The sequence below is a fragment of the Manacus candei genome, unplaced genomic scaffold (genome assembly GCF_025592945.1).
Source record: "Manacus candei isolate 608988 ecotype Guabito, Panama unplaced genomic scaffold, ASM2559294v1 h1tg000080l, whole genome shotgun sequence".
Lineage (NCBI taxonomy): Eukaryota > Metazoa > Chordata > Aves > Passeriformes > Pipridae > Manacus > Manacus candei.
The window spans coordinates 34,633-56,248 of record NW_026138128.1 but is presented as its reverse complement, the minus strand read 5'-3'; the positions used below and the strand labels follow the sequence as shown (position 1 = coordinate 56,248).

The 21,616-nt window shown below is 39.7% G+C and overlaps 1 protein-coding gene across 1 annotated transcript; it reads right to left on the bottom strand.

Moving 5' to 3' along the window:
- Window positions 1-975: 975 nt before the first annotated feature.
- Window positions 976-21,582, bottom strand: LOC127481594 (scaffold attachment factor B1-like). The gene is made up of 21 exons (XM_051811032.1): window positions 21,236-21,582; window positions 19,443-19,530; window positions 18,470-18,534; window positions 18,177-18,383; window positions 15,034-15,096; window positions 14,408-14,435; window positions 13,011-13,509; window positions 12,527-12,576; window positions 9,910-10,010; window positions 8,037-8,186; window positions 7,865-7,941; window positions 6,805-6,944; window positions 6,373-6,464; window positions 5,887-5,993; window positions 4,809-5,102; window positions 4,371-4,508; window positions 3,827-3,869; window positions 2,424-2,545; window positions 1,817-1,929; window positions 1,647-1,698; window positions 976-1,369 (listed from the first exon to the last, which is right to left on the bottom strand). Exons 1-21 carry the CDS (start codon window positions 21,422-21,424, stop codon window positions 1,240-1,242), a joined length of 2,748 nt encoding a protein of 915 aa, XP_051666992.1. The 5' UTR covers window positions 21,425-21,582; the 3' UTR covers window positions 976-1,239.
- Between the last annotated feature and the right edge of the window lie 34 nt (window positions 21,583-21,616).

Here is a 21,616-nt window from a genome sequence, read left to right as displayed (position 1 = left end):
CTAGAGTCTTCATCTTTCTAGCTTTTGCTACAAAATGTAATCACTTTGAACAAAGCACACTGTGTACAAATAGGTAGAATATTGCACCTCTGGTACGCTTAGAACTTTAGTTCTCCTCTGTGCTTTTCATGATCTGAACCACTTTTTTGCCCTTTGATGATTGCTCTCTAAAGATTCAACATTGTGATGTGCCTTCTCTATGGATGTATGAAAAAATATCTTCAGGCAACTGATAAAAACCCCATCTCTGAAGATGGAAAAAACCCAAATGAGCCTACAAATGAAAGGAACAGGATTTTTTTCCTCTTGCCATCATAAAAGCCATCCTTGGTGGTTAATGCTGAGGCCATGTTGCTCCAGAGATGACTGCACAAAGACAAATTATAATTTGGATACAACAAAGTGACAGATCATGTCATGATCACGTTAGTTCTCAACACATTCATAAAATGATGCTTAAGCACAGCCAATGGCTGTTACTAGTCTTTTAAAGAAATTATGGACCGCTAAGTAAAATTACTGCCCTGAAACTGATGGAGTTTTGGACTACCCTGATCTATCAGAAGCTAAATAAAATGATTCTGATACACACTTGGAAGAGGTTCACAAGCACCTCTGTGCTGTCTATACAGAAACTGTGCTGCTCATTCAGTATGTAACTTCTTTTTCAGAGACTGTAGGGTATTATACTGCACAGTACCTACCAACGTGAGACAAGATGAAAAAAAAATTATTCACCACTTGTCCTACAATATCCTATGTCAATTTTACAGTGGCAGGGTGTTCAAACTTTGACAACTGCAATCTTCTAAGGTTCTCTTATGGTGGCATATAGTCTACTTAATTTTGACAGGTCTAAGGTAACACAGTATTTCAGTGTATTTCTGGGAGTTGTGTGCTACTGAAAGTGCAAAGGGACACCTGTGAGGCATTTTGACACTTCATCTTTGAAAGTTACACGGTTTAACACAGAGCTGAATAAATTAGTTTTACAGGGACTGCTCAAACAAAGCAATTAATTGTAAACTGGCGTTTATGGAAAATGGAATGCTTCATTAACAAACATTTTAAATGGGATATGAACAACACTTTACAAAACAAATGAATTCACATTGGATTGAGTGACATAATACGGCAGCAGCTTAAAAAAAATTACAGTGGCCCATAAGTTACAATTAATAGTAACCCTGGGTAACAGATTTGTTTCACTTGCCACCTTGCATTAAAAATTAAACACAATCAGTAGCGACGGTTGAAACGAGGATCATTCGGTCTGTTTGCTCTCTCCTGGCCAGCAAATCCTTCTCCTTGCATTCCTCCTCCATGCATGATCTGACTTTGATTGCCACCTTGCATGAAACTGCCACGCCTAGAAAGTGATTCAGACATTTTAATGTTCTCTTGTGACTCTGGTGGTCAGGTTGCTAGTACAGGTGTTCTTCCACAATTTTTTGTGTGATTTCTCACTCTTCCATTAGATATACTACATGAAACCCATGGGAATATTTTATTATTCCTTGACATTTAAGTAACTAATTAAATAACCGATACTCCCATAAAATGTTTCTCTGGCCAGTTTCTATTTAAAAGAAATGTCCCTTAGAAGGAAAACAAACACACACTTCTCTCCTTTCAAAGTTCCTTACCCTGACATGCCTCCACGATGCATCACATGGCCAGGTCTGCCTCTACCTCCACCTAAAAAAGTTCAAATGCTTCCTTTATATCTACAGTAATAGTTTTACTTCAGTGATAATGCCTGTAATTTTTCTTCTTTACATAGCACAACTAATGAATTGTTGTGCAAGAAGCATACCTTGCCATCTCTCATGATCCCGTCCTATCATTCCTCCATCCACACTGCTCTGCCAGGAACGATCTTGATGTCCTTCAAACTTTCGACTGTGATCTCCCCAGTCACGTCCATCCCTGTGAAGGTATGAAATTCATATCTTCTCACATGAGCCAGAGCACACAAAATAGATTCGAGTACAGAAACTAAGTCACAAACTTAAATACTTTACGAAGGTGCATGCAAATCTTATATTTATACTGGTATCTGTTAAGTCAAATCTCAGTAGAATCCTTCTGCTCAAACCAAATAAGATGACAGATATGAAAAAAAGATATCAGAGAAGAACCACTATCCTGAAAACAGCAAGCTTTGATAGGAATGTTAGTTAAAATTAATGGAAAGGATGAAGACTTTAAGATGTGTGGTTATTAAAAAAAAATTCATGCCAAGATGCATGTTTTGATGGACAAGGCAAGCTGAACGAGATACTCACTTGCAGTCCATCCAACACACTCGGGGTTAATTTTGGAAAGAAAGAATTGTACTTCCAAAAACTGCATCCTACTTCCACATATGGAAATATTCCTTTGATGCACAAGAAAATGTATTTTCAGTTAAGTGTACTAACCGTGACTGTGGGGGTATCCCTCTACTTTCACTCATTCTTCTGTCAGATCCATAGCTACCCCAACTTTCTCGAGAGTCTCGTGAGTGACGGTCTGGTCCTCCGTGGCGCTCATCTGGGTAATGCTAAAAGGCAAAGAACACTTACAGGACTGCACAAAACAGACTTGTTAATTGCTTAAAGTTGCTCAGCTGTAATTACTCAATCACAGAGTCATTTAGGATGGAAGGGACATCCTGAGATCATCTAGTCCAACCCTCCTGCTCAAGCAGGATCAGCCAGGGCAGGCTGCCTAGAAGATTCTCCCTCCCTAGGTTTTAAATTTCTTCACAGCTAGAGCCAAGTTCTCCATGCAAACTGTTCCAGTGTTTGACCATCTTCACAGTTAAAGGTGATTTGTATTAACTTTAGATGGAATTTCACGTGTTTAAGTTTGCACTCATTGACTCGTCTTGTCGGTGGGCACCACTGAGCAGCACCTGGCTACATCCTCCCCATATCCTCTCTCCCATCAAGTATTAATGCCTATTGATAAGACAAACCCTCAGCCTTCTCTTCTCCTTGCTGAACAGTTGTAGCTCTCAGCCTCTCCTCATACAGAAGATTCTCTAGGCCCTACTGCACTTACTCCAATAAGCTTCTTGTACTGAGGAGCCCAGCACTAGGCACAGAACATCAGACAGGTGCTGAGTAAAAAGGCCTTGACCTTCTAGGAATACTTTTACTAACGCTTCCCTGGATGCTACTGGCTTTCTTTGCCAGGAGGGTGCAATGCTGACTCATCAGCTTGCTGTCCACCACAGCGCCAAGGTCCTTCTCTGCAGAACTGCTTTTGGTCTGCTTGGTCCCAAGCATGTATCGCTGCACAGGGTTATTCCTCCCCAGGAGCAGGACTTAGCATTTCCTGTTGTTGAACCTAATGATATTCCCCTCTGCTCAACTCTCCAGAATATCCAGGTCCCTCCAAATCTCACAGCTTAACCATCAGTAAAGGGCACTTGAGCATTTCCTGACTCTTAATCTCTCACTGCTTGAATGTGCCCTGAAGGTCTTTCTTCCAGCCTTCAAAAAGTGCAAACATCTCTACTAATTTTGCCGTTATTTCCACGTAACCTCATAGAGGTATACTTTGTACCTCTGCCTCTTCTACGCCATCATTTGGAAGACTCTATTTTGAAGCAATTCACTTGTTTTGATTTCTATCAGAATAACTATATATTTTATAATAAACAAGTCTTTGAATTGAATTTCATCTTATTGAAGTAAATAAGATAATCTGATTGTTGATACGTATTTTGGGAGATATCATGTAATTCTCAACTACTGAAATTTAATCTGACACACACTATAAAAAAAACAGGTTATAAGATGTTAAGATGTTTCCATAGCTCTATAAAGCAACTCACTTGTCCATCCCGATCTCCCATAATTGTCCTCGATCCATCTCTCCTATAAGCAGACAATTAGAATCAGATTGTGGTAGTAAAACATACAGCAGTTTATAAAAATCCATCTATCTATAAACACAGATGAAAAAAATCTTACTTTCTCATAGGGCCAACATCTACAAAAGGCACAAACAGCTGGAATATATGAAAACAATGGCACATTTTGGATTCCTGGAAAACCAGTTAGTCCTGAGGTATAAACCAGAATATTCTTGTTAAAATGCTAGGTGCCTTCAAATTATTTAGAAATTTTTCAGAATCCTACAAGTATGTGAAACAGCACTGTAAAAAAAAAAAACTATGAACAAGCCTGCCAGAAGCTTCAACTCATTGCACAATACAGATCTCTTCATGGTTGTAGACAAAAAGGTCCACAGCCACTAAACCACACTTGAAAAATAAAATGCAAACCAAGCACACAGTAAAAGGCAGCAAAATGTGACATTAAATACAGTCTTTTGTCTTTCGATTTCAGGCAATACAGTGGAGGTAAGACACCAACCTGTCTATTGAATGCTCTTGGTAACGACCACGGTCTCTGTGATCAAAGTCATGGAAGCGATCCTGGCGACTGAAATCTGAGTGATACCTATCATTCATTGCCATTCGTTTTGCCTCTGGCCAGTACGGATCATCCCTCCTGAGAAAAGAACGTAGTCATTTTAGTCCAGATAATGACTTTTGATATTGTTCCCCTTTCCAAACTAAAGTGCAAACTAGCGCAAACTAAAAGAAGGGTAATTAAGTTCAAAATGGAGTTGAAAAACCTTAGAGAGGATAGCTTGACTAGGGGTCTTAAACACAGTCAGCTCAATGCAGTCAACAACTGCTGACTGATGGAAGCTGAGAGCATATGTATGGCTTTTTATAGCCCAGGCTGATGAGACAGAACCTGGCAGCAATGTCTCCCACTTGCATAATCTGTATTTGCTGGCTTCACCTGCCATCTATGTCATATGGTCTCCTCATTGCAGACCGACGTTCCTGTTCATAGCGCAGTTGCTCATGCTGGCGCCGCAGCTCTTCTCTTTCTCGCTGAATGCGGTCTTGTTCTCTTCTCCTTTCATGCTCTATGTGCATTCGTTCTCTTTCCAGTCTTTCCCTTTCCATCCGTTCTCGTTCAAGACGCTGCCTTTCAATTTCCAGTCTCTCCCGAGCAATCTCAAGCCTCTCCCTTTCTTCTCGTTCACGGATAGTCTGTAGGTGCTGCTGTCTCTCCCGACGCTCACGTGTGCTATTTTAACAGAAACAAAAGGTTACAGATGTAATACTTCAACAAATAAAGGAAGTTAAAAAGAAAAACAAAAAGAAGAAAAAGAAGCGTTAAAAATTAATAGCACAGTGACTGTTCAGCTCCTTGAAATTATACCTGGGAAGGGTATGGGAGGGAGGGCATGGAGGGAAGACACTCAGTGTACACAGGAATTACTTGTATTAAGAGACCGATCATATTACTCCCACAAAACCCACCTGTGGGGGCAAATAATTCCATATGGTCAGGGGAATTTGAATCCAAATGCCCAGAGCTCACTTCTTATACTGAAATAAAGTATCTGTGAAGAATATTTTATTTCTGTCAAGAAAGCCAGAATGGTATGCTGGATAATGACTTCACTCAAGCTCAGAAATCTAACTATGAGAGACAAACTTCCTCTCCATTAAGAATGACAAAAGCATTTTTCTCCTGGTTAATTCAACTACTTTTAGGTGAGGAATAAAAGTTTTGTAATGTGTGGAAAACATGGAATTCAAGTCACAGTTTTAGCAAGGAATTTGAAGGATGGCCATTATGACCTTTATCCTGTATTAAACATCATGAAAACAAAAATAAAACCCCACCCAAAATAAATAAATACCCGAATTAAGTTCAATAGATATGTGACCCAGAAACATTTAACAAGTTGCAAGTGAAAAAACCCCCCTGAAATCCTCTTATCTCTTAGTCGTTTTAATTAAAATGAAAATAAAATATGCATTATAGGTTAAAAAATGTCAAACAATTTCATAGTTGCTCTTACCGGCGCTGCTCTGCCTCCCTCATTTTTCGCTGTGCTTTAATTTTGTCAAATGGCACAATGCCTTGTCTCTCTCTGCTCTCTGATTTGCGATCTTGGCTCTTAATGCTCTGTATTTAATATTGAAGTAGAGAAACTTAATTTATTAAAGGACAACTATTACAAACAATGCTCTAAGCTCTGTTTCCATTTGTACTATCATATCTGAAAGCTTGGTCCCTGCATTTTTCAAAAAAGTTGTTCTTTTTTTAACATTGCAGACACGCCATGTATTAACACAGTAATACCTTCCCACATTTGTTTGGCAGGATTTGATTGCTGAATATAGTATCAGCTGAACAAAAAGTATTTTACTAATTAAGATGTAAATCCATGTTATAGAAACTCTAATTGGACAAACTGGCAAGACAAGTGTGGGTTACATGTAGCCTAGCAGGATTTAGTATTTGTTTCTAAGGAAAATATTTCCCACACAGAAACATTACTCACTCTGTCTTTTGATGTAGTTGATGTTTTCACACTAATAACAGGTTCTCCTTTGGATTTATCCATTACTACTGTTCTCTCTGTTCCTTTACTTCCTAAAAAAATCAGAGGTGGAAAAAACAATCAGACTACACAACCTACACCAAACTCATTGCTCTGCTAGAAGTTATGTTCTCTAAAATGTGAAAACGGACATCTAACCCTCTCTTCAAAACCAATTATTTCACTACACCTACTCCAAGTGCTTCTTTCAAGGATGACAAAATGTCAAACATCTCCCCCCAAAACACCCTCCCCCTTATACATTCTGGATTTCCAACTAAGAATCAGAAACAATCCTAGAACATTGGCAGTTCTTTGGAAAGAACTACTTAAAATTAAATATTCATACATCAACATATATTTTACTCTATGAAACAACAGTAGCCAAATTACCTGACTTAATAGTTTTAGGTTGATCTGATGAACCAGACTTCTGTTCATCTTTATCTTTTTTTTCCTTTTCATCTTTGTCTTCTATCTTTTTAGGATCATCTTTTTGGTCAGATTTTTCATCCCTTTTACCACTGCCAGGTCTATAGATAGATATTGATATAGGTTAGACTAATACAGATTAAGAGAAAAGGAAATTCAAGCAGAATGCTAGCAACACACTAAAAAGGTAGAATTCTGATGTGATAACAGTCACAATTAGATTTCCAAATGTTTCCTTCCACAACATCCTACACCAGAAAACAAGACATCCAGACCATCCAGTGCAGTTGTCAAAACACTTGATTCAGGAATCTCAACTGGAAGAATGAGGAAAAATTCACACTATGATGTGCTTAATACCCACAAAGTTTCTTAAACAATGTGACAATTAAGAAGTGCCAATGTGAACCATTTTTGTCAGGCAACTAGCTGAAATAAAAGCAAAAAGTTCTCAGTAAATAGCATTTAACACAAGTTATGCCTCAAGAAGACAACCGAAGCAAAGGTCTTAGTGTTTTATTCACTCTCCTAGTGTCTTATTCAGTGACTGCCAGTAATGCCAGAGAGAAAAAGCATAGTGCTGCAGAGGAACATGTTCTGGAAACAGGATTTTGGACAACTCTCTTTTAACTGTTTGTGACCACCATCACTGGAGGAGACCCTATTCCAATGAGAGACAAAAAGTAATGAAAAAACAGTGACATACAGATCAAAATCTTTAAACGGTCTTTCCTATAGATTTAAGACATGAAAGCACCACAATTGTTACTAAAACCTAAACACACCTAAATTAAAAGGTATGCTTGAAACCTTAAAGCACATAACAGAAACATGTTAAACTAGGCACCGAACATCAACAGAAGTTTATCTTATAGAAAAAGTTAAAAAAATGCAGGTACTCCTCTTTTTGAATGTTTGCCACAGAAATGTTTTACTCTTACTGTAACTTTGTTTTCCCTGACATCAACATAGACTGAAGAACAGCAAAACACCTTTGGACAGAGAATTTTTATAACAGTACCTCTCACTGACTGTTTCTCTCTTTGCTTCATTCTCTTTTTTTTCACTTGTCTTCTTCCCAGCAGGTTCATTTTTTGCCTGAAATTTATTTTGCACATGATCAGCTGAGAATGTGGTCTCGATCATTTGTACAATCTGATGGGAACTTGTTATCTTTGAGGATAAGTACTCACTTTTTCTACAGAAATTATTTTCCCATGTAACTCTGTTTTGTGGAGATGGGTGATACATTTTGTTGCTTCCTCGGCAGTAGACATTGTAACAAAGCCATAGCAGCGAGCACCAGGACTTCGAGCATTGGTGACCACTTTTGCACCCACCACCTTTCCAAAATAAAGAGGTGTTACACTCACTGTAACAAGCAAGAACTGCAAGCTTTCTACCCTTTTTAATTCCTGCCCATTATCATTCAGGAAACTTCTGTTGTTAAGAGATTAACAAACACAAAGGAGTGTTGCAACGATGCTTCTGTTGTCAGTGAAACACTACAAAAGCTGCATCAATAGATGACAGCCAAAGACTGAATTCTTTTCTGGAGAAAGACCACAAGGGGACAAAAAATAAAAAAAAAAAAAGTCGTCTAACTTTACATAAACAACACCACTTTGTTCAAATGTAAAAGAGTAAAAAACAATACAATAGAAGTTTTAAAGCCAATTTCCACCTACATGCTAATGCTAGCTCAACTGCTAAGTCCCATCTTCCCTCAAAAAAATGCTTACATGTCAGTGGTGAGGCAGACCAACCATGTTATCTATCTTCTTTAAGAAACAGGAGGTTTCCTCAAAAAGTAGAGCTTGAAAAAGCCCACATAAATGGTGTTTACTTATGTTCATATATTCAATAGTACAGCTCACTTTGCATTACAGAAATCAACCATATTTCACAGAAATGTCGTATTTTAAAGTACAGCTGGATGAAGAACCTACTTCCATGCATTTGATTTACTGCACATGTACATTTACTTCTAGGGAGCTCTGCCTCTGCTAATACTCTAAAGAAAATAACTGTCATTTTATTTAAAGGACTAAATAGTACCATGGCATCTATCTAGAGGCAAATACTAGCTTTGCTGTCGCTTAGTTTTTAGTTACATTTAAAATTTTGTGGCACATCTCTATGATCAATGTTCTAGGTTACCAGATAGAATTCTAAGCAAATAAATGGAAGGAAAGCATTGCATTTTTATTGTTATGAGAAGCATTAAAAGGGTTTTACTAGTCTCATGACCTGAAGAAAAACCTCAAAGCTTTGCTACACTTAATCCGTTTTTGTACCTATTTGTAAGGTCATATTTAAGTTCCAGAGTATTTTCACTGGTAAAATATTCAGTGGCAGATTGCTTGTACATACAGTTTTCTTTTACTACAATCTCCTGATAGTAATCTTTAAATAGGCTTCAAACGTCTTACAAAAATCCTTACTGCTGTCTCTAAGTCTTCTATTAAACTAGCTCTTTCCATTTTCCAACTGACAGGAAGGTTTAACTTACCATTTTGTCTGTCATTAATAACAACAGCAGGACTTCCCCTGCCAAAAAAACCAAACAACCCCTCCTGATATCCCAAGCCATCCAAACAAGTGCTTTCTAAAGCAACTGCCAACTCTACATAAAAATAAAACTTCAGATACCAGGGCAATTCTTAAGATATTCCCCAATAACTGTGTTTCAACACTTCCTGCATATTTTCCCTAGTCCTAAGGCAGTTTTTTATAAACATTAAATGCACCACTGACAGTGAATTTTCAATGGGTAAAGACACAATACTACTGCACAGGAGACAAAAGTATGTGTAAACAGTTACTGACTTTCAAATAAAGGACTGCAAATGGAATTTTATGGTTTTTTTGGAAGCAAGCAACTGAATAAAAAACCCTCAGTCATTCAGTGCATACTTCCACGATTTTTTCCTTGATATCCCACAATATTTTTGATAATTGGATTCCTTTCACTGGTACTTTCAGTGACAAGGGCTTAAGAAGTCTTATTAACAGTTTCAAGCAAAAAAACCCTCAACAACAAACCAAACGAAAATAACCTCTTACCTTTCCATACTTGCTAAACAGATTCTTCAAATCTGTAGCTCTGGTAGTGGAAGCCAGTCCACTCACCCAGAAGTTTCTACCGGAACTGCTAGCAGTGCGACCTGATTAGGAAAACAAAACCCAGAACATAGCCAAAATTCTAATTAACAACTACTTCTGAATTAAAAAGGAACAATATCACAAATTTTTAATTTTTTAACATCATAGACCAAGTAAATGCAATGTGTAACATTCTCCTCCCATGATTTGCATTCCTGAAGGCAAGTAGCATTACAAGTCCCAAAACTTGGATAGAACTACAAGTGTTGATACGGAAGTATGTTATATCATTCTTCAAGAAAGCAACTTGACGAGGGTACCCCTGAAGTAACAGAGGTTTTTCAAAATGTACCTGGATAGATAGTAATTTTGCACTAACTAGAAAACATAGAAGACCTGCAAGAGTTGTTAGCAACCACTTATGCTCACGTCTTGCCCTCCTTATCTCCTGAACTCCAAAGGAATGATGATGGGATGCAGAATAACTATACCTCTCAAGGACAGACATTCACCATTAAAAAACCAAGAAAACTGCTCTCCTATTTCTGCCCACACAGATCCCACAGTTCAAATATGAAGTCTGACTTTATTAACAGGAGTTTGAAAAGACCTAGTTTGCTTTAGCCACGCAAGAACTATAGAACACCTGTCCAATTTTGCATCTAAACTAGAAAGATGACTTTTTAAATGTTTATGAACTTGTAAAGTCTGAAAACCCAACGTCTAGTGATTAAAAAGTGTTTGACCTGTACTCAAAGTTTCAGTGTTTGCATTTCAGCATGAAGCACTTAGGTAAGGATACTGTTTCCAGTCTCCTTTGAAATGTCTTTATTGTCCTTTTATCAGTCTTGGCAGTGTTCATTTCCAAGGCTTCAATGAATGGAGGGAAGCTTTCACTTCAGCTATCTGCTTCCATATGCCTTTTTATTTTTTGGTGATATATGGAATTTCACAGAATTGCTTTTATTGAGGGAAGATATTTTTTCCAGAACCTTTCCAGAATTTTATTTATTTTATTTAGGTGTCTTTCCATCTTTTACTTCCCGATAACTTTTGTCATTGTCGCAAGTATGAGCTTAGTGCTGAGATCACAGCTGTTAGTATTTACACAAGTTTCCTAGGGAAGGATGCAATCATTTGTATCAACCTCTTAAAAAAAAACCCCAAACAAAAAAGAGGTCTTTTGTATAAAAGAGAATAGATATACACCTGCCATCATCTATCTCAAGAAGTGCCTGGACTAAGGTATGTCATGCATGCAAACACATGGGAGATACGTTGTCTTGGTGTTTTAAAGAGCTGAGCCTTAGGCTTTGATGCTTTTACTCCACAACACTTCTGTGATTTCAAAATGACTACCGGCAGTTACACTGGCACCAGAATCCTGGCTCAATAATTTTGCTCTGCATGTAGAGAATGCCACGTAATCAAGCAGCTAACTCTCACCACTGCTGTTCACTAAGTCAGAAAATGACTAAAACCAATGTCACAGAACACATCACATCCTTTGTAGAAAGGTATGCAGGAGCAAGGTGGTTATCAGACACTCAGGTTCCTGAAGGCTGTTTTAAATGCAAAGTTCAAGAAAAGTTTTCTCAGTCCACAAGAAAAATATACTCAAGTCCTCAGGTAAACAACAGCATGCACAAAACACTTCTTCAAATATTCTGAAATAAGAGAACACAAGACTACAGACTTTAGGGTGAGTAGACCCTAATGAAGCTCACAGTGAGGCCCAGTAGCTTGCACAAATAGGTATAACCCTGGATCCTGGAAAAAGCAGTGACACTGAGTTGAGTCTGTGTTGTAAAACCCAACTAAAACCAAACAAATTCTTCCTGTCCAGTCAGTAGAGACCTCACAATGAGTTTCTTGCTTATTATTAAAAGTGTTGAACTACCTGCCTGCAGTGTGTAAAAATAATGTTAACAGTCAGTTCTAAATTTTCTGCCCTGGTCAGGTAGAAGAGAACAGAAAGGTGGGATGAGTTGCAGACTCAGCTGCCTGATGTATTAAAAGGAAGAAGCACAAGGAAAAGAAGAAGCGGGCACATGACTGCTGATCAAGAAATTTTTTTCTTGCTTCTGATGCCCATTTGCACCACAAATAGGATTTGCATGGACAAAGATTTAATAAAATCAATCAAATTTGAAGACAACATGAAGCTGTAAGTTTTCCTGGCATTCTAATATGTGAATACTAGATCCCAAATTACTTCAGCAAAACAGAAGATGGTCTGAAGAATCACAAGTGCATAGTAAAGCAAAAACAATTACAAAAGGTTCTTGACTCACTAACAGCTGGTAGTAAGCATCTTCAGTGCCATAAAAGACATATTTGCCATCTATTAATGTCTATCTTTAAAGATCAAGTTACAAGCAAAAGGGTGCAATGCAGACATTCTTAAAAAATGCATAAAAGGAAAATACTTATTCTTCTATGAATAAAGAAAATCCAGAAAGAGGTGAATTTATACTATTTAACAACTGCAGACTGCTATGCTTCTCCTGCTGAAATACCCCATCCAATACACTTATCCAAGCAATCATTAAAGTTCTACTTTTGAAAACAAACATACCTTTCTCATCTTTTGAGATTATCTTTGCATCTCTGTCCTCCTCAACAGGGCTAGAGACAAAACATCATATTATTCAAGTCAGAAACAAAAGTGAATAAATATAAATTATGAAAAAAGCTAAAATTAAATACCTACCAGAAAATACCTCGCAAATGAAAACACACCTCTGTATACTTGATTTAAGAAATCTGACAAGAAATAATGAAGTCAGATTCTTAAACAGACTTACATTAAGAAGATGATTACAAATAAGAGTAATTTGGGAAAACAACCTTTGAAGGTTGAGGAAGGAAAGAAATCAAACCCATTGTGTTTAAAAAAAAAAATTAAAAACATCTGCACATGGAGAAATAAAACACACTCTTTAGGAATAGGCTACAATTTCATCAGTCTCGGTGGCCAATTGAAGGAAACAGCTTATTCGCATCACTTAACGACCAACGATAAAAGATAGCATCTGGTCTATAACGGAGAAAAAACAAACCTCTTTTTCTGATCACCGCCCTCACTGGCTGAGGACTCTTTAGTAGCAGGGGATTCCTCAGAATTAGCTTTGTCTTCTGTTCTCTTGGCATCTTCTTTGCTATCTTTGGCTTCAGGACCTGCGCCTTTTGCCGCTGTTTCCCCACTAGAGGCTTCCAGGCCTTGGGAGCGTTTGCTACTCTGATCGCTTAGGGTCTCTACTACTAAAGATTCAGAGTCCGGCTTCTCTTCCTCTAGTGTCTGTTCACATGTCTCCCCTTTTGCTACAACTAAACGCTTTGCTTCCTTCCTTGCCATAGCTTGTGCCGATTTGCTGTCCAAATCTAAAGCATCTTCCTCCAACTGAGCGGCAGCAAGAGCGTCCTCTTCCTCCGCCAGCCTCTTGCCTGGCACCGCGATACTTGCTTCCTGTGCATGTGGCCGCTCCACTTCGGAAGTTTCTTCGTTAAGTACTTCAGATTTACAAGTTTCCCCCAAAATGTCGAGTATTTTCTCATTTTCTACGGATTTAACAGGAATAGAATGGCACAAGATTTAATCACCAGGGAAATACAGCAATCACAAATGTGGAACTGGCATGGCTGCCACACTAACACCAAGAGAACTTCTAAGCTACACAGAGATTGGAAAACCCTAATGTACACAGTGTTAAAAGTACTATGCTAACTGCTTTCTGACAAACTACCAAATCAGCCCTAAAACGATAACAGGGAAGAAAAACGCCCCCACAGATTTAACAAAAAACTTCTGGCTCATCCTCCATATTCTTCATTAAATCCTTCAGCTCTGTTTCTTCTCTAGTTAGCTTCGAGTCCAAGATGCTTAACTGAACGTATCAAGGCACTGAGAGTTCAATTTTTAAATTTCTGCGAAATTCTTTTAGCAGACAGTCCAACATGAGAACTGGGCATCTTCTGATGGTGCATGAGTGTGTTTGCAGTCCAGAAAGTGAAAAGTATCTGTATGAAATTTCCATGAAGAAACTCTTCTTTCTTCTGTATCCAGTAACTAATCTTTACATTTTAGTGCCCTAGAATATCTTTTTACTGCTTTCACTGTCCACTACTTAGTAACAGTTAAGGTGTGTGCAATATCACAAGATCTGTTTACAAGTAGAATATTTAGCTTTTAAACTGTGATTAACTTCTCTAAATCCACTTATGTAGTTTAACAGGTTTTTAAACCATTTCATTTCACTGGAAATATTTCAAAGATGACAAGCATCACTTCACAGATCTGGGGATATGATTGGGTTTCCAATCTCTATGACCCTGCATGATCTGGGTTGTCCATCATAAAAATAATGCAAATTATGGGTTTTTTGCTTGGTTTTTTAATAGTTAATGGTTTAAAAAGTATTAGTTGAAAAGACAGGAATATGTTTTTCTTTAACAGTACCTGGCTCCAAGTGCAGCCTCTCCATTTTCTGTTTGGGGAAAAAAAACAACACAGAATGAGGATTTTATAAAATGTATTTTCTAACAGAGAATAATAGCAACTCCCTGCCCAATCTCAAGATTGAAAACTACACAAATTCGCCTACTACATCTAGCTCTTTTTTTCACCATTCACTGGAACTGAGTATTTTATATAGGTAATTTTACTGGCACATGAAAACTGGATCAAAATATCAGCCACAACTGCATTCTCATCACTAACTCTGAATTTTAAAGAGACCAATAAAGTATCTTTATGTACTACCACACCAACTACAGAGAAAAAACAATCCCAGCTGCTATTTTAAACAATCAGCGGGAGAAAGAAAAAATCAACAGTATAAGATCTTTTTTTTTCGTCATGAAAGTGAAGGAAGTCTTGAGAGTTGACTGGAAAGTAGGAAAAATCAATAGGGCATTCTCATTTCAGAGACTATATGCTGAGCAAGATTATGTATGTTTTGGATTCTATTACAATTTCATATTATGGTCACATTTTCTTTTTTTAGTGTGGGAACAGAGTGAAAACTAATAATACGATATACTGATAATACAGCAATCTGAAACACATCTACATTTTCAATTTACCTTCATTTCAATTAAATCAGAAGAGGAGGCTTCTAAATTGTTTTCAATTTCATCATAATCTTCCTAAAAGAGTAAAAAAGGAATTATATAATTTCTTACCAATAGTAACTTACAGAGAATACACCTGTATTTAATTTTCCCTGTCAAGAAAACAAGAAATATTTTTAAGTATTTGACAGGTCTCAATTGCTACTTCAGATTGTGGCCAAGAATGAGCAGCAACATACAAATGTTCTTGATGATTAAATATCTTTCTCCCACAACCTTTCATTTTAATTTCAACATGACATTGTCTATCTCAAAGTTACTCTTATCTGGAGGAGAAATTTATTTCACGTTTCTGTGGTTACCGAATGTATTTCTCCATTTTCCCACTTTTTAACTTTAGTTTCTAAATGAAAAAAAAAGGTACAAGTAAGGCTGACTTAGGTTTCTACTTCTACAAAACCAAAACATATCCCCAAAAACTTCCTTCCTTCCTTAACAGTTGATGGTAACACACAACCAAAGCTCACGGGTTACATAACTCACAACAACTTTAATTTACAGATTACCACAAAATTGCCTTTCAGGTTAACTGGATGCCATTGGAATGACTGTGTTCCAAGGTGTCACATTAAAGGAGAGATTTTCTCAAATCCTTTGTGTTTGATTGGTGTGCTGGTTTAAAAGTTAACCAGCAGGGGGAATGAACCCAACTCAAAGGAGAGATTATAAGTCAGAATAACAATTTATTAAAATAATACAGTAAGTACAATAATACAAACAAACAATTGGTCTCAACCCACAAAAACCCAAATGTGTAACCCAGTACCCTGGGGCCTGAACAAAGTGGTGTTCCTTGGGCCCTGTTTGAGTCCAAAGTAAAGGGAGAGGGGAAGAACCTGCTGGTGGGAGAGCTGCTGCAGTCTGGCCAGAACTGGTGATCGCAGTCCAGTGGTGGTCTAAGTCTGGTTGAGAGCGATGAGATGCAGCCGTCCTCTGGATCCCACGAGTGGGTTCAAAAATGTTCCAAAACTCCAAGATTATATATCCTCCAGTTCAGGCAGGAATGCTTGGTACTCTCCTCAGGGCGGGGAGTTCACAAAGGGTGTGAGGACAGAAACATCCTCCTATCTCACAGGCCTCTTAACACCTAGTTTATAGCCTGAGGAGTCAGGCTCTATGGGCAGAAGGTGCGAATAGTCTATTGACAACAATAGTCTAGTTTCTGGGAAATGACATGGAAGGCTATAGAATACAGTTTTGGGTTACACCCACCATGCTCTATGGGCAGAGGGTGCGAATAGTCTATTGACAACAATAGTCTAGTTTCTGGGAAATGACATGGAAGGCTATAGAATACAGTTTTGGGTTACACCCACCATGCTCTATGGGCAGAGGGTGCGAATAGTCTATTGACAACAATAGTCTAGTTTCTGGGAAATGACATGGAAGGCTATAGAATACAGTTTTGGGTTACACCCACCATGCTCTATGGGCAGAGGGTGCGAATAGTCTATTGACAACAATAGTCTAGTTTCTGGGAAATGACATGGAAGGCTATAGAATACAGTTTTGGGTTACACCCACCATGCTCTATGGGCAGAGGGTGCGAATAGTCTATTGACAACAATAGTCTAGTTTCTGGGAAATGACATGGAAGGCTATAGAATACAGTTTTGGGTTACACCCACCATGCTCTATGGGCAGAGGGTGCGAATAGTCTATTGACAACAATAGTCTAGTTTCTGGGAAATGACATGGAAGGCTATAGAATACAGTTTTGGGTTACACCCACCATGATGAACTGATCTCAGCTGTCCTAACTAGGACAATTGGTCTGTCAATGCCCTGGGAAAGCCAAGGGCAAAGCCAGGGAAGACTCCACTGTAACAGTCGATGGGTGGAACCTGTCTTCTCCATTGGGATGTCTATGGCTAAGACCCTTACTGTGCCACTGAATGATTAACTCGAGACAGCTTTTGTTAGGAATTACAGCTTGTTGGGATGTTACTTTTTCTTTGCAGCCAGATACTACCACGAGCAATCCACAAACCTTAACCTGTCACAGTTTTCTATTATATTAATAGTGTTATTCCATAAACTGTTAAGTGTGAGTCCTTCAAGGGCACTAACAGTTGCTGGTAGCAAGTACCATACTTGACTGAAGAGACATGGGAGGGGGTCTGTCTCACGCTGTTGGCATGTGACCTGGAACAGCTCCGTTGAACCACCCTCTGATCCAGACTGTCCAGTCAAGGGTCCCCACAACAGGACACTGACAGACTGCTTGGGCACAAGGGTCTCAGTTGTCCTGGGGCACTGACAGGCCAGTCAAACACAAAGGGTGTGAGAAAATCTCCCATTTCACGTGACAGAAGGTAAATGATAAAAAAATTGAGACAGATATGCAGGCCTAAAATAATTAAGAAAAAGAACCCTAAGGAGGCAAGGAAGGACAGTATGTTCTGTGAGTGAACGGCACAAAAGGAAAAAAACCCACAAGGATCCAAGAAGGATAATATGTGAGGACTGAACATAACATATGGATTACCCTATTCATTCAGTAGCAGGAGATCGTGCTATCTGTAAATGAGATTGCAAGTTGCCCTCAAAACCAAGTCAAAAGCCTGGATATGTCAGAACAGGGCAATATATGAAGTTCTGCTTCTTCTTTTATTAATCTCTATGAGAAAGCAGAACAACATAACTCCCTTGAACCTGAGCATTATTTCTGCAGAAAAGATTTCCAAATTACCTGTGAGTTGAAAATGTATTTCTCTCCCTCTCCATATATATAACTAACTAGACAACTAGGCAGAAAAAAATATATATATATACACTTCAAGACAAATAACATATAAATGGGAAGAGTGAACACGGAAACTAATACAGTATTTTCAGTTCCAGGCTCTTATCATGTTAAGTAAAGATGATACTGTAACGCAATGAAGGCAGTGACCCGTCTACTGTGAACATTTCAAGCCTCTGATCAGACCAAGAATATTTACCACTTAAAAGAGTATGACATAGGAGCAGTTAATGTGAAATAGAATTCAGACCCCATTCATGTCCTATATTCTACTGGACTGAAATAACTTGTTCATGTGCCCATATACTTACTAAGTATCTTCTGAAAAATTACAAAGACCTCTACTCACCTCATTTTCTGTTAGCTGATCTGGAAGTTCTTTCATTTCTGCTTCAATGTTGTCTTTATTATCAGACAGAGAATCGAGAATATTATCAGGACTATAATCCTCTCTGCAGTCCACAGCACTGCCATTATCTATTTCAGCTTCATCTAATACACTAATATCCATCATGTCAATATCCTGCAAGGTATCCAGACTCGCTTCAATATCCTCCTACAGAAAGAAAAAGGTTAAACGTGTACTTATTGTGGGCTAAATGATGCATATTCTTAGTAACCGCAATCATGATTTCAACTTACCTGCCCATCTCTAGAGTTTTCTTCTAGGCCATTGTCTTCAATACCTTCTTCTTCCAGTTTTCTTCCTAAAAACAGTATCACCGCAGTGAGACATAGCACTAAATTTTGTAATGTGTTTAATCTGTGGTGAATTATCTAACACTGAGCTTGTTTCAACAAGAAATCATTAAGACACTGATTCAGAAGTCTGGGTCTGTCTGGATATAACCGAGGTCAACTTGCCACTCAATAGAAGCTAACAGCACGAGCATGAACTGTAAGTAGCATGGCTACATTTTTCTACAGCTACAGTCTCATTCCACTACACTTCAGTACCTACAAAGACAACACTGTCTAAGAAGGTGCTGCATTTAAAAATAACACTCGAAGATTGTTAGGAAAAAAACCTCTCTTAATTAAACTGATTTAGAATTAGCGTTCACTTTCAAGATTCTGGGCACACACATCACTTTCACCAGCAAACTCACATTGCTATTCAGACAACTGCTCTTTCTGTATTTTCAGTCCCTTTATCTTGAAAGAAGCAGCTTCAACAGCCCGTTTCTCTCCAGAATGTATTTTTAAAGAATGGGCTATGAGCAATTAAAATAAACCATGTGTAACACGGCACACACAATATTTAATGTTTGGAACCAAAATGTACTGAAATCACTAATGAGCTTTCCACAGGAGCTTATGCTGCAGCTGCTTGCTCTGTACCTGAGCCAATTCTACACTCATGGTCACAAGTACAGAAACACCTGCAATTCACAGTCTCATCTACAGGTTTCAAGGCTTGCTAACAAAGTACAGTTAAGTGTCATATTATCATTTAAACTTGTTATTGCTCATTAACGCAACAGAGTTTTACCGTTTTCCATAAGGTAAAAAGCACTTTTTTTTTTTTAAATTGATGAAACAGAAGACATCAACTTTGTATGCTAGGTTCTAGCTACAAGCAAACAATGGAACCGTAAGTGTCCAGACACCATACCTTTGCTAGTTCTTTTTGGTATTCTCTTGTTGGTCAGTTCTGAGGCCACAGGAATTTCATCAGGATCTCCTCCTTCATCCTCAATGGCCTATTGGAGACAGCAGTATGACATCTACTGTATTCTTCGCTGGTGTGCATTTGTACTGGCTTTGGATGGGATAGTTAATTCTCTTCACAGTAGCTGGTATGGGGCTATGTTTTGAATTTGTGCTGAGAATAGTGCTGATAACACCGGGATGGATGTTTTAGTTATTACTGAGCAATGCTTACCCAGTGTCAAGACCTTCCCTGCTTCTCCCACTGCCCCATCAGCAAAGGGCTGGGGGTGCACAAGGAATTGGGAAGGGACACAGCTAGACAGCTGACTCCAACTGCCCAAAGGGATATTCCAGACCATACGATGATGTGCTCAGTAATAAAACTGGTGTGGGTGAAAGACGGTGGGGCTGTCATTACTTGGGGACAGGCTCAGCAAGCAATTATTTTCTTTTACACCACCTGTGTTTTTTTTTTTTATTAATTTTCTTCATCTATGTTGCTCTTTTTTTACCCTTGCATTTTTTAAAATTATTAAACTGTCTTTATCACAATCCGCAAGTTTACTCTCACTTTCACTTTTACCCTTCCACTTCCAGTCGCCATCCTGTAAGAAGTGAGAGATGAGTGACTGGCCATGCGGTGTTTTGCTGCCTACTGAAGTTAAACTACAACTGCATTTTTAAGGATTTGTTGTTAGTGTCTCTCCCTAGTTCAGGTCATACAGCCAGGCAGCCATATCACCTGACAGAAGCACTAAATAGTAAGGTCTAACACAACCCCGCAGCCAAATCAAGCTATGACTGAGGAGCAAAGCTCCTTATTCAGCAAAGAACTACTTTAACTCTATAAAACTGAGAGTGACTGCTACAGGAACTCAGGCATATCTGACAGCAACCTTTTCTCAATGTGCAGGCCTGTTAGAACCCATAAATGGGCCAGGACCGACTATACTGTTCTGGCCTCGTGAAAGTCTGTAAAAATACATTCCAGACAGTTAGGAGATATGGAGTCAGGTGAAGTATGGTGGTGCCAAGCAATAGGACAAGAAGCAACGGGCAGAAACTGATGCATAGAAAGTTCCACCTGAGTATGAGGAAAAAATTCTTTCCTGTACAGTGACTGAACACCAGAACATTGCCCAGAGAGGGTGTGGAGTCTCCCTCACTGGAGATATGCAAGAACCGTCAGGACACAATCGTGTGCTAGGTGCTCCGGGATGGCCCTGCTGGAGCACGGAGGATGGACCAGATGACCCACTGTGATCCCTTCCAACTTGACCCATTCTATGAAGCGTGTAGAGAAGCACGAGGAAAGATATGGGAAAGAATCGCGTGTGTGTGTGAATGAGAGAGAAAACTGAAGAAGGACGCGCGAACCTCAGGGTCAGGGAACGACGGGAAGGCCGGGTCCATCTCGGATTCCGCCGAGTGGAATGTGAGCAGCGCTCCAACGGAGCGGCTGGGGGGTGGGCGGGTGTCACAAAGCAAAGCAGCGGTGGGGCTGCCCGTCCCCGCAAGGGCAAGGGCTCCGTAGCGGTGCGAAGAAGGGGACGCGCTGGTGCCAAACAACCCCTCCGCGGCTTCCCGGGGCTGGCCCTGGGGCGCAGCGCAAGGAGCGGCTGCAGCCCCACTCTCCTCAGGGCCGCCGGCGGCCCCAGGTTCGGCCCCGAGCGCGCACGCGCCAAGCGCGCCGAAGACAAAGGACCCGGATGGCACCGCCCGCCCCTCCCCCCCCCCCGCCGGGGCTCGCCTTACCTTTTTCAACCGCTCCATGAGGACGCTCTTGTTGCCGCCGCTGTCCAGGTTACGGCGCTTGAGCTCGGCCCGCAGGTCGATGACTCGCAGCTCGCTCAGCCGCCGCGTCTCGGGTTCCGAACCGAAAGCCGCGGCCCCGCCAAGGGATGTGAAATCCCCCAGTCCGGCCGCTGATTGACTCTCCGCCATCAAGGCCCCTTCGATGTTTTGCCTCGAGTCCGAGCGCGCAGGAGAACACAACCCAGCCCCGCGACAAACCTTGCGATCACAGCGCAAAATGGTGGGAGCGAAACGCGCCGAGGGGAGGGGGCACAAAGCGCGCAGTGCGCAGGCGGGGGGAGGAGGGAAAGGCGGGGCCTGGAGGGAGAAGTGAGTGAAGGC

Excerpts from the sequence above, each read along its gene's own strand:
- LOC127481594 (XM_051811032.1), bottom strand. The coding sequence starts at position 21,424 with ATGGCGGAGAGTCAATCAGCGGCCGGACTGGGGGATTTCACATCCCTT. Across the intron at positions 13,510-14,407 it reads GAGGCTGCACTTGGAGCCAG|AAAATGAGAAAATACTCGAC; the intron begins GTACTGTTAAAG and ends TTAAATCCGTAG. Across the intron at positions 6,945-7,864 it reads AGAGAAACAGTCAGTGAGAG|ACCTGGCAGTGGTAAAAGGG; the intron begins GTACTGTTATAA and ends ATCTATCTATAG.